The following is a 13,080-nucleotide window of genomic DNA, read 5'->3' as shown; positions in this document are numbered from 1 at the left end:
GTTAAACGGTCCAGCGAATGGGGACGGGGTACGGTGGAGCAGCATTTAGTTCAGATTACTCGCATCCATTCTGCTCGCTCTCTCTCTCTCTCTCAATCCTGCTGCCGTGGGAGTCAGTTAAGATGGAAGGTTTTTTTTTTATTCTTCTTTTGCTGGGAATACCTGAACTCAGATCTGACCAAGTCTGTCTTGGTGTTTTGTTTTACTCGCTTGGAAAAGAATTGTGCTTGGCGAGCTCAGTGGAATCCGCAAAAGTGATTCAATCTCAGGTTTATAACTTCAACAGTGTCTAAACTCGGAATGTGGTCAGAAATTTTAGTCTACAACGAACAGAACAGTTAATCGGATCGTCGTTTTACTGTCTATCCTTTTAGAAAAAAATTTTAAACTCGGCCTGTATCAGTTCCTCCACTACTGTACCATCTTCTTTTTTTTTTTAACTCTAATAATAATGCTAATGCGAGATTAGCGCAAGCAGCCGATGAAATATATATATATATATATATTCTATATGCATTAAGATTTACCGTATAATTAGTTGATTTCCAAATTATGGCATCTAAAGCATCCCATCTTTTAAATAAGAATAGCAATAATGTGCGGATTATCTTTGCATTTTTGATTTGTTAATAGAAAAAATAGATTTAGATTGGCAGAATTTTGATCTATCGTATATCTGATCCAGGTCTTACAACTCGAGGATATTTTATAAAGTTAGAATCTAGCAGTAAATCGATGCTCCAAGGGCTTTATCACTGCAATTGAAGAGATTAACATTGGCCTGAGTACATTGCTGGTACGTTGTACATGTACTTATAAAACAAGATGTTGTGATACAGTCAAGTGTACCAATTTAATGAACGCATGCATGGTTAAAAAATTCTAGATCCGGCCATATCTTTAGGTTCCTACCCCCTTAATCCCCACCATATTTGATTCTCCTACCTGGTTATTATATTCACATTATCTAATCTATTCAGAGGACGAGTTCGGATGATGGGAATTTCGCCATTTAATTATTATAGAAAACTGAAGCTTTTTTAACTCCATCATGGTGGCCATTCATGCAGCTATTTTTAAAAGCAAAAAACAAACTCAGAACGGAAATGCCTTCAACTTTTGAAGTAGAATAGTAAAAGATTACTTCTCTAATGGAAAACTGATGACGTGGCCACGTGAACTGACCACTAATCTTCTAGCTTCGAGCCAACCTTCTGGGGTTCTCCTTTTGTTTACTTACTTCAATTGGGACTTATTAAAGAATTAAGACCTAATCCAACTCTATTGGTCCTCTTGATTCCTTTCCAAACAGAGCCTAGAAATGTATAAATGTCCTTCGGTGTATGGTTCTTGATATGCTTCGGAACTTACTATGGTAGATATGGCAAATCGACTAATAGAAGCTTGCCATAAAATCATAAGCCAATCAATAAAAGTCCGCTATATGGTTTTCCTTCAACTAGCGGCAACTAGTCATAATCGAGAACAATTTCTATAACCATGTGACGAGTGGGTGAGATGCACGGATGAAATGCTCGAGCATAATCTTCGGGCAAGGCACGATTTGTTATCAAAAACTTCTCGATGATAGGTACAAGTCCACGCCTATATCAACCACTCCCGAAGGATTCTCCAGGCAAATCTTTCTGAATTTTTTTGAGTGATATTTTGTTCCTCTCATACTGCTACTATCATAATATTTATGCTATTCTTTGAGAATTAAATCTGATTTAGCCATCAGAGAATCCCATCGTACACTCTCGATCAAGTGGACTTTCTCTGTCGGTAGTCGTTTAAGTCGGAACGTGGCATTAGAGCCACCATTTGAGCACAGTCTTCTTTATCCTTTTGCTTCGGAGACAGACCGCGACCTTCAATTTGAACTCTCGACCAGTCTAACAAACAGACCGACCTCTCCAATGACCTCGTCAATTTGACATTTAGGTCATGTCAGATCTCAACAGCAACAATTCTCATCATAGCCTCAAAAGATCGTCTATGGTTAAGGCCTATAATGTAGACTCCATATGGTTAGTCGCATAAGATACCAGGCAAAAGGTTCCGCTTTGCAAAATAATATTAGACAAGAATGCCCTATATATCCTAAAACCCTTGTTTTTCTTAATAAGAGACCAAGTGCATGACATTGCGTTGTATTTCTGTGATAAAACACAACAGCCATAGTCAGCGGATCTAGGCTCCTATTCAACTTAGATCAAGTACTACTTGTGGAAGGGTTTGTGCTTCCCAAGGGCCTTTGACTGCAACGTCAGGCATATTTTACTTTCTTGGATGCGTTTGATCTTTGACGACGGCCGTTCCAACTTCCAATATTCAAAAGCCTGTTTTAGGCATTGTGAACTGACGATGGCATTGGATCTTTTGTTTCTCCTTCTTTGTTCTCTTCCTCTGTGAATTCTTCGGTCTCCTCGTTGGACATATTTTTTTCCTCTCTAATGAGAGCTATAAATGCTCATTTAGATCTTGTTGTATATATTTACATACATACATACATATATAAAGAGAGAGAGAGAGATGGGGTTGCAATCGTGACCATGGTTCTATTAACGAAGGATTGTGGTTATAGAACTGGACCTTGTTTTCTAGACTCGAACAGGGGAAATTTGTGACTGTCAGACTATTTTACTTAAACAATGAATCATGCATGCATAAATTACTTCATCAAACGGCCAAATTAATGTCAACATTTAAGCTTGTTCGATGGACATGGACACCATCAATAAGGCTCATATAAACTAGTTTTGATCCTCCAACTTCTACTCTATTAGACTCGAAGAGTAGTGCTTGCAAATACCTGAATGATACCATATCAAAAGCTGCAAAAGCAACATATCAAATAGGGTCTACTTGCTAAAAGTTGAAGTCATATAAATGGTATACTTTTTAGATTTTTGATACATACAAGATAAATAATTTGTGTAACTTGCTCATATATACATACATGCATGCGGTGGAAGGGGCAGGGTATATCTCAAAACAAAATTTAAAACCATCCATCAAAAGTTCCAAGAACTGGTTTTTTGATTTTTTTTTTTTTTTTTTACTGCATTCGATGTTGCTTGATGCTTGACTTGTCTGCTTTGCAATAACACATACTAGTGCTTAATTTTGTGACTCCAAAATGAAAAAAAAAAAAAAAAAAGATTACCTTGCCTTTTGTTTTTGCACCAAAGCTAATAATAATCACTGTTCTTGGGCTAAATTCCCGTTCATCTTCCATGCATTGGTAGCCAGATTGCCATTACATCATCTATCGTGGAGGTAACGAGATTAAGAAGCAGACGTCCTGCCTTCCTATTTGCACATATATTATAATCGTGACAGCGCTGCAAGCTAGCTTGTATGCTTCTTGTGTAACTACCAGAGTTCGAAATATGAAAGGCAAGCGACACAACAATAATACTAGAATATGGGTCAAATTCTCGGTTCAAAGACCTAATCTGTGTCCCTCCCAATAACACATCACTCAAATAAGTCATCGAACATGCTTACCCCTGCTCGTACAAAAATTATACCCTACACGACATGCATCATACAGCCGTGCATCATGCCAATAATCTTGGCTCGTTTCTATGGGTTTCAATCATCATATGATTATCTCAGTGATTAACCCATAAAAAAGAGCCGAGGTAATTGGTATGGTACACGGCTACATTAGTGCATATGTTGCAAGATATAATTTCTCCTACTAATGGTTCCTTATTACTTTCTTTTGGTTTTTCAAATGGCAGAGAAGGCCTGCGTGGGGGCTCCTTAATGGTTCCGTATATATCCTTTACATATAGAGAAAGTTAGTCTACATTATATACAAATTTCAGGGCATATCCTATGTATACCTTGAAGACAAGTAGTTTTTTTGCAAAATTTATCCTTGAAGCGAAGTTTTCATCTTAATTAATTATTTTTTTCTTTTAAATAATACCTTGTCATCAAATTGGGATATTCTTTAGACTCATTATGTATCTGTTGTTCTTTAACTCAGTAGGCAATGCTCATGCGAAATTAGTATGAGCTGACGGTGTACTCAAAAAAATAATATTTTTGGATAGTTTTTTTTTTTTTTTTTGTTGTTGCTGAATACCGAAAATAGAATTGTATCTTTGTAAAACGACCCATAGTCGATCGCCATCTTTGATCACGTAAAATTAAGTTTCAAAACCCGCAAGATATTTGTAACCCAGCCTTGAATAGTCCCCCCCTCCATCATTGGCACCAAAATTCCTTTTAACAAGTGGATAGGAGCGGTCCGTTCTTGATGTACTGCATGCAATAAGTTATATAGAGAGATTTTAGTAGGTGGGTAGGGTTACTGTAGTGACGTGAGGATGGAGAAGTTGGGCTGACGTCCAAGGGATCAGGTGCGGAAGGAGGAGGCCATCATGTCCTTTCTGCCGCCCTCCTCCCCTTTTCTGGGTGGCTTAATTAACCCATCAACTAAGTCTGCCTTCAGGGATATGGCCGAGGGCTGGAATTCGAGAACTGGAAATGGGAGAATATCTTTCTAGGATATCACGTCCCTATCTCGTCATCATCACCACTTACTCTTCCTTCCCAACTTTAAAATGCCCTAATGACACGCCCTCAATCCGAACAGCAACCTAATCAAGCCGACCAATAAAATTTTATCACATGGTTTCTACTAATATAATACCATAAAGTCATTTTTAAATATATATACCACATGGTTAAGCCGGTTATTGCTATTCGAGCAGTTAACACATACATCCGGCTTTCAACTCCAAGGCGACCTATTTCACGTACGTAGCGTGCCATTCATAGTATCAGAGCGAGATTGGTCAAGCAATTCGCGGTTTAGATCCAATATATTTGAAGCATAATTTTTGAAGCGGCGACTTAATTATTGGTGAAGCATAGCTTTACTGCTGATTTTACAAGTATGTAGGTAATGATCAATACTTTGGTAAGCGGCGATTATAACTCGCAACCTGATATTTGCTCGAATAAGCTTTTTAGTATTCAATTATTAGTTTGACAAGTTATTATATATTATTGTTACTGCAGCAATAATGGTAAAGGCTGTTGTGGTGTTTCGCAGCATTGACAAGTCCAATGTTGTTGGCACGGACTTTAAAATAAGGGATAGTATTGAGATTCATTGCCAAGTCCTAATCATATTAGGATTCCTATTTAGTTAGTCATTAATTTTAATAACTTTAGGATTCTATTCTACTTAGTTATTCCTTCTATAATAGTTATCTTTGTCCTTTAATAGTTATCAAATCTTATCTTTTAGTGAGTATTGGTTTTTTGAATTTAAATAGTAATCGAACATCCTACCTATATGGTACTCTATTTAAAAGGGCCTTTGATGTCTTCTTTAGTATGGCGTGAGAAAAAAAAAGAGAAGAAAAAAGTAAGAGCTGCCCTTCAGAGTGAGGAGTGAGAGAAAGCCCTTTTGTGTGGCTCAATTTTTTAATTAAATATTTAGTATTTTTTTTGTTTTTTGTTTGGTGTTTGTTCTAAATCTTGGGCCGGTACGATCGATCTACTCTACATAACATGCCGTTCTACAAACATGGCTATGCATGCCTTTTATCATAAAGGTTATTTCCACAATTGCACATGTGCACACATACATAGTTTTTTCAGGAAGAGAAGAGGTGGTACCGAGCTTAAACTTGCAAGCACTCTTTGTTCAAGCCAAGTAAGCAGACTTAAGCTAGCTTGAGCCTAATCTAACACAGTCATGTCTCATGACGGAATGTCCAACCCCAGCTCCAGGCCTCCAGCTAGAGTATCTTGAAGTTTTAGCTGGCCTCGGAAAGCCTTGGCCTTAAAACAGACAAAAAGAGGGGAAAAGAAAAGTTCAGCTTGAGCCTTGCACCACTTATTAATCATATATTGGACTTATCAGTCATGAGGGTGGAAACCAATTGGGCAACCTTGGTGGGTGCTGATGGATCGGCCTCGTGCGATAGCGTGTACAGGCCAATTCGACCTTACTCTAGATTGGACAAGCTCGACTAAAATTCCAAGCTCTTCTAATGATTTCTCCTATAAACACAACTTAACCTTTATTATGTTCGTGGATTTATCAGAGACCTGTGACTTCATAATTCTATTACTCAAATTTAAATGACAGGCAAAGGAAATTGATGCCATCTCGACCAAATAGTGGAGAAAGAAGCTGTCCGCTGTGTATACGTCTATCGATGCATGCACATTTGTCTACATGTGTGTATATGGATATAAAGATTTAATTAAGAAAAAGATGCATGTAAACCATCCCAATGGAAACCCCAAATGGAGCCTGGTCTTTCAAGTGTAGTCTAGTGCAACTCAGGCCAAGTATTGATATCCTGGCTCAGGTCAGGACTCGAGTGGTTCCAATCCGGATTCGGGCCGCGTCTTGGTTCTGGGCTGGGTCCGATTGCGGCGGGCCTCACCCTGCGGCCTGCCAGGCTGGGGTTTGTGGGGGAAAATTTATAGCATGCTAACGATTAGGTGTTGTTGAGGGAAAATTTTATGGGATGCTAATGATTGATGGCTGATCACACGTAACTCATCAATTAATAGGAGAGGAAGGAGAGGAATCCTTCACTTATTACATGAGGACTTAGTAAATCTTATAGAACTTGCTTCACTGTTATTTTCGATGGTAAGACTTCGATCGGAACGCATCAATCATCATCATCATAAAGTTGGAGGATGATTATTTGGCTACCATATTTATGTTATACAAGCAGCTATTGTGAACAAATAAAATGGCTCCCTAGTTTCACCATATCATTCTATGGGCTTCAACTAAGTTGGTGTCAAAGGATAAGGTTACTTAATGGGGAGCCCCATAACAGGTTCAGCTTTATGAGGCTTTCTGAATTGCTGTTGTAGTTGCAAAACTTATTTTTTCAGCATAGCTGGGAGAATGTGCAGCGCTCGAGTCTAAAATAGTCAGAACAAACAAAATGCTTGTTCCTGAATTCCTTGCAAGAAGGAAAGCATCGGTCTTCACAATATTTTAGTTGATGTGCCATATGTCTCGTCATGCTGTTCAAAATTCTCTGGGGACAAGTGCTGTGGGAGAAGTCAAGCTATGGAAGGCATCTTGGCCCACAGGAGTACGCGGACAGGAGGCAAACTTCCATAAACGACCAACTTTTCAGTGGATTCCACGCAGCTAGATGACTCTGGCTATTTCCCAGTATTTGCTCCTTCTTTGTCCTTGGCGGCTTATGAAATATGTCTTTTTCCTTATACTGATTTATGTTTCGTTTTTGGAAGCCATACCCCAGAGCTCCAATGGCGAAGTTTTGATATGCCCTTCTCCAATTCGAAGGTAGAATAAAGTCATAAAAAATAATGGAGAGAAGGGGAAGAGAAAACTAGGAAAGGCAATAAACCAAAACTCCACGTCCCAGCCCTCCCTCTTTTTAATCAAAATCAAAATCAAAATAAATCCCAAATGAAGGAGATTTGTTTCACATTCATCCCAAATTCCTCGCAAATCCCTCCTATTTCTCTTTTCTACCATCCTTTATTAGAGAACAATATTTTTTTTTTATTCTTATTATTGCTGAAAATTATTTATTATATTATATATTTTTTCTCTTATTTTGTCTAATGTTATATGAAGCACTAAGATTATTTTTATATTTTTTATTTGATTTGAATGAAAAAATATTTTTTTATAATTTTACCCACCCCAATCCATTCCAACCTGCATCGATTCATCTGAACCTACCTTGAGCAAATATAAGACGAATAATAGTCATGTGGTTCTTAATTGTGAGACGAGCATGGATAATAGTCTACCTAACCCGTACATGCTGTATTATGACCTCTATCAAGTAAATAAAAAAAAAAAGTCTCTAAATGCTACCTATTGCTGCTGGGAATCGGTCTGACCAAGATGTCAAGTTGGTTGAGCAGTTGGAGTGCTCGGATGGTGGGGTTCAAACCGTAAATATAGGTTGAAGATCGCAATATGCTTCTAAGGTGGCGAGGTGGTGGTCGCTATGGGCGATGGCTCCAATACTAGTCGCCTCTGAGATGGTGCTAGAAAGAGGAGACCATATTTGGACCTTCGCTCTGATGTCAGATCCGACCTGAAATAGTAAAGACGAAGAAGTCCTCTCGCTGAAAAGGGTCTGATGCCTAAGTCAAACGAACTCTCAGAGAGCAGCAGAGGTGTTGTGAGAGTGGCAGAGCGATGATAAAAGTACGTAAGAATGCTCAAGAGCACTTACTTGGAGAGTCTCTGAGAATGGTTTCTATAGGCGAGGGTCGGTACCTATTGCCAAAAAATTCGGACGTGTGGATCAGCCATTTTTAGTAGCCCATTGCATGTCCCAAAAGTCACGCACAGGCAAAATGACAGCGCATCTTGCTCATGTAGTTATGAAAATTCTTCACGACCGTGGATGAGATGCCGCCAACTAAGGAGAGAATTTGAAATTCGAACTCTCTATGCGCCTCTAGGTCGGCCACGTGGTAGGTTTTGATTGATTATCGAAGGTTTCGTGGTGAGCTTTGATTGGTTGGTTACGGTTAGTTCAGAGGCGTATCACTTGCCCTCATTTTCAATGTCTAGCTAACTTGTCGGCTCAAGTGATGGAAGTAAACTTGTTGATAAGGCCAACTAGCCAAGGTAGGCCATGAAGCTGAGCCATGAAATCAAGCCACAAAGCTGAGCCGCTGCAACCATCCCTTCAATTTTGCTGCAGAAATCTTTTGAATACTGCAATTATGAAGGACGTGCCAGCATCCACGCTTTTCCAAGCAGTATCATTCATGGCAAAAATATCAGCATAATAGTTAGATGTTTAGGCTGATGGCGATTTGAGTGATCGTTAGGAGGCGAATGTTCGAGTGATACATGGCGAAGATTGGCTAGAGTAGGTGAATCAATATGCTAATTCGAGCTATTTGAGGCTCTATATAAGGCAGGAGATTGGTGCATCTCCCTGATTTTGATCTCCTATGCTCTAGAGCTTAGAGAGAGAGAGAGAGAGGCAATGATCAAGCCTTTATGGCTATTTTCTTCCCAATGCTTCTATCGAAGTTTCACCACCTCACCTGAGTACACCCGACCTACAAGCTTGTATTTGAAAAGATCCAAGTCCTCAACCTTAGACGGGTAAGGATGGGGGGGGGGGGGGGGGGGGGGGGGGGCGAGCATCTAGCTGGCTGATCTATCTAGTGCTGATTTACAGTAGGCCAAAGAGCCGACCTTCCCAATTCTTAGCACAAAAGGCCGACCTCAGCGGCTTTTAAAACAAAGAAGGATGCAATAGCTGAGGTTTGGGCATTTGATAGTACTCTTGACCCATGACTTTAAATGATGAGTGAAATAAAATGAGCCGAAACCTACCTATAGTTGGCTAGCTTACTTCATTTTAGTTTATTAAATTTGATTATGATAACTGTTTTATACTTGATTAAACGGGTCATATATGTAATTGTTATGATAGTAATTATTTTAAATTATGTTATAAAATTTAAAAAATATAATTGAAAAAAATATGAAATTTATTTTATATGTATGAATTCTCAGCATGGCTGTGATTTGGCCCTGTCAATAGAAATTATTCATTGGTCTTGTCGACTTATAATATTAGAAACTGGTTTTGACACCGAACCATCGGTGATTAGAATAGTGGTATTTGGCACTTTGTGCATGTTATATCTGACCCATGTCACAAGTTACATGGCCATAGCTTGATGTTAGGTTTCTAATATCAGTTTATGAAAATAATAATAGATTTCAAAAGAGATATATATATTATTCGAAAATTGATCTATTCTCAATTAGTATGATGCTCTTTAACTAATTATTTTTTTGGCATGCTTAGACCCTACTTTGGGATATTATGTTGCTTACTGGGCTAGTATAGCTCATTATTTCTTCTTTTTCTATTTTTTAAATTTTGAATCATAATTGTTCGGGACTTGGAGAAGTGCGCTAGATCTTATGAAGATATTCTCAATTATTGGAGTTCTAGTCTAGACTATTTTAGACTAATTTAGTTAGAACATGTTATTTGATTTGAATATTTCCACTTATGTCACTTTGGAGTAACTATGATGATTTATTTTAGATCACGATTAAATTAATTTACAAAGAATCGAAAAATTATTATTATTTTAAGATTATGATATATTTTGTGGACTTGCATGCTTACATAGTCCGCTCTGCAGATATACAGCATCTGTTATACTCTAATCAGAGTCTGATACATCACCATCCTTCATGCCTTCAGATCATCAAAATATGGCCCAGCAAAATTTTGCATCGACGCTACCACCAATGGCTCTTAGACACATAAAATAAGGTACAGAATGATGATCAAAGGAAATTCCGTTTCAGAGCACCTGAAACATGAACATGACCAACTACGAAGCCTGATAGAAGCTCCACTCAGTCAATACCCCGTTCTCCTTTTTTTTTTTGGATACATCAAAAAAAAAATTGACGCAATGGCCCCAAAGATCCACAACCACGCCCTGCTCGAGTATAACCTAATTCTTTTATCAGTGTGATATTTCACCAGAACACGCGATCTCAGTCTCCATTCTGTCTTCCAGGGTATAATCAACTCCTTTGAATACGGTTACGGAAACGCCAACAGAAAAAATAAACAAGAAAAAAGAAACCGGGGGAACTCATTCAGTACAGTGACTCCCGTCAACATCCCCGCCTCCACGGTCACCGGACACTTATTCTCACCGCGGAGCAAAGGACACCGAGAACTCCGTCGGAACGCTAAGCTTCTCCTCCCACGACTTGGAGTCCAAGAAAATTTTAGATATTTTACCGGCGACCCACGTCATGTCCGGGCGCGCCGCCGCCTCCGCCTCCACGCACCGGAGAGCTACCCGGATCAGATGCTCCGCCGCCTCCACCGGGTAGGAGTCCCGCAGCCTCCGGTCCACCCAATGCCGCACCCGCCCCCGGCGCTCCTTCTCGGCGGAGTACTCTGCCGGCCCGATCGCCTCCCTCGCCGTCTCGATGAGGGAGACCCTGTGGAAGTTATTGTGCCTCTCGTCGAACCGGTGCTTGATCGGCTCCTCGCCGGATAGGAGCTCCAGGAGCACCACGCCGAGGGCGTACACGTCCGACCGCCAAGAGATGTTCCCGCCGGCGAGCAGCTCCGGCGCCATGTACCCCCTCGTCCCCTCGATCTTCATCCGGCGGCTGTCCGATCTTTTTAGCTTGCGGGATGGAGAGGACAAGGGAGAGATCTCCGCGTCCGCCGCCGCCGCCTCCTTGTCGGCGTCGGCGTTGGTCTTGGCGAGGATATCGCCGGCGAGATCGGCGGCGCCGAAGTGGCAGATCTTGGCGCGGAAGTGGGGCTCGATGACGAGGATGTTGGAGGCCTTGATGCAGTTGTGGATGGTAGCGGAGTGGTGGTGGATGTAGTCGAGGCCCTGGGCGAGGTCGGCGGCGACTTGGATGCGGGACGTCCAGGAAGAGAGCGGGGTGAACTTGGGGTTTCGGGGGTTGCGGAGGCAGTCGGCGAGGGGCGCGCCGGGGGAGTGCTCGTAGACGAGGTAGATGGTGCCGCCGGCGAGGGAGGCACCGAGGAGGCGGACGAGGCTGCTGTGGTGGCTCCTGCAGACGGCAACGAGGCGGGCAGGGAGGGCGGCGGGGTCGCCACGGAAGGGGCGCCGGAAGACGACGACGTCCTTGCCACGGAGGGAGCAGCGCCGGGAGGAGGAGGCGACGAACTTGTTGGTGACGGCGGAAATCTCGGAGAAGGGGTAGAGGGTGGGGGTCTCCTGGCGGGAGTTGCGGAGGGCGAGGAGGGAGTTGCGGAGGGCGACGAGGGAGGCGGAGGAGGAGGCGTTAGAGGCGACGGAGGAGGAGGAGGAGGAGGAGGAGTTGGAGGCGGTGTTGCCGGAGCAGGAACGGGAGGTGGGGCGGGATGCCATGACGGCGCGTCGAGACTTGCACATGGGAGGACGAGAAGAGGAAGAGAAGGGGAAGAGGCCTCGCAGGCATTATAGAGGAGTAAAGTTTTGGGGAATGGGAAAGAAGGAGACCGCGCGCGCGAGAGGTCGCGCCGGGCGACCGGCTTGGGTTGTTTTAAGTGTGAAAGGAAGTCCGAGGCTCTTGCTGACGTGGACCTCTGACGATGCTGACACGACAGAAGCCAAGTGCACTCGCCGGAGGAATCTTCTGCAACGGACGCACACTTTCTGTGTTCATAGAGGATTTCAAGATTGTGATGAGAAGATAAAAAGATAGCCGGTGGATCCGAGTAAAAAAAAAGTAGAAGTCTTACCTAATGTGAATGGATCTTGAAGGCAACTCTAGCCTTGCATATATCTGGAAGATCCTTCGTTAACAATTGGTGGATTGGACTGTTAAAAGTGAAAATGTTGTGCAAAGTGACTGTATAATGATGAAAAATCAATTGAAAGATTATAGTCATGTACGGTAAAAAAAAAGAATATGAAAGGCTCTACCAAGAGCAGTGGAATAGAGAGAAAAAAAAAAAAGAAAAAAGAGTGAGAAACTTAACAAAGTACAAATAAAATATTTTTTAAAAGAATTATTAAAAATGGTCGGACGAAAATGATCGATTAACATGGACTTATAAAGCCGACTTATGATTAAGCCAAGGGTTCCAAACTTTTTATAGATATAGCTCGAGTCAGTTATAAGTTTTGTAGAAAAACAAAATGAAAAACCAGATTGAGCCTGATTTGTTGCAGCATGGGAAGGAATGAAATGAATCTTTCTTGGTAATCGAGTCTGCAATCTCGCTGAAAGCCACTACTTTCTATGAATCTGCTCCTAAATTCAAAGCATCCTCACTCTGTTTCTAGAACTGAAAATAATATTATTTTTGGAGGGATCGATAGAAGAGGTTAATCTCCACCTTCTATCATATACAAACCCTGCTTTCTAGGAATTAGTTCTAATTATAATAAAAAATCTCCATCTCATTGCTCAGGTCACAAGAATGATACCATTAATTCCAAGCCAATGGCCCAATGCTTGGTGATAGAAACCAAAAAGCAAAAACATGATAAGAATAACTTTATCCCCGTTGGATCCCTACCACGACTTGCTTGTGTCTTGTGTCGACGCAT

General features: G+C 41.3%; 1 protein-coding gene across 1 annotated transcript; it reads right to left on the bottom strand.

Annotated features, from left to right (window-relative positions):
- Window positions 1–10,180: 10,180 nt before the first annotated feature.
- LOC120109503 (lysM domain receptor-like kinase 3) lies at window positions 10,181–12,385 on the bottom strand. The gene has a single exon (XM_039123250.1). It carries the CDS (start codon window positions 11,935–11,937, stop codon window positions 10,705–10,707), a length of 1,233 nt encoding a protein of 410 aa, XP_038979178.1. The 5' UTR covers window positions 11,938–12,385; the 3' UTR covers window positions 10,181–10,704.
- Between the last annotated feature and the right edge of the window lie 695 nt (window positions 12,386–13,080).

Source organism: Phoenix dactylifera, unplaced genomic scaffold, assembly GCF_009389715.1.
Source record: "Phoenix dactylifera cultivar Barhee BC4 unplaced genomic scaffold, palm_55x_up_171113_PBpolish2nd_filt_p 002300F, whole genome shotgun sequence".
NCBI classification, from domain to species: domain Eukaryota; kingdom Viridiplantae; phylum Streptophyta; class Magnoliopsida; order Arecales; family Arecaceae; genus Phoenix; species Phoenix dactylifera.
This window is presented reverse-complemented; position numbering and strand designations above follow the sequence as displayed.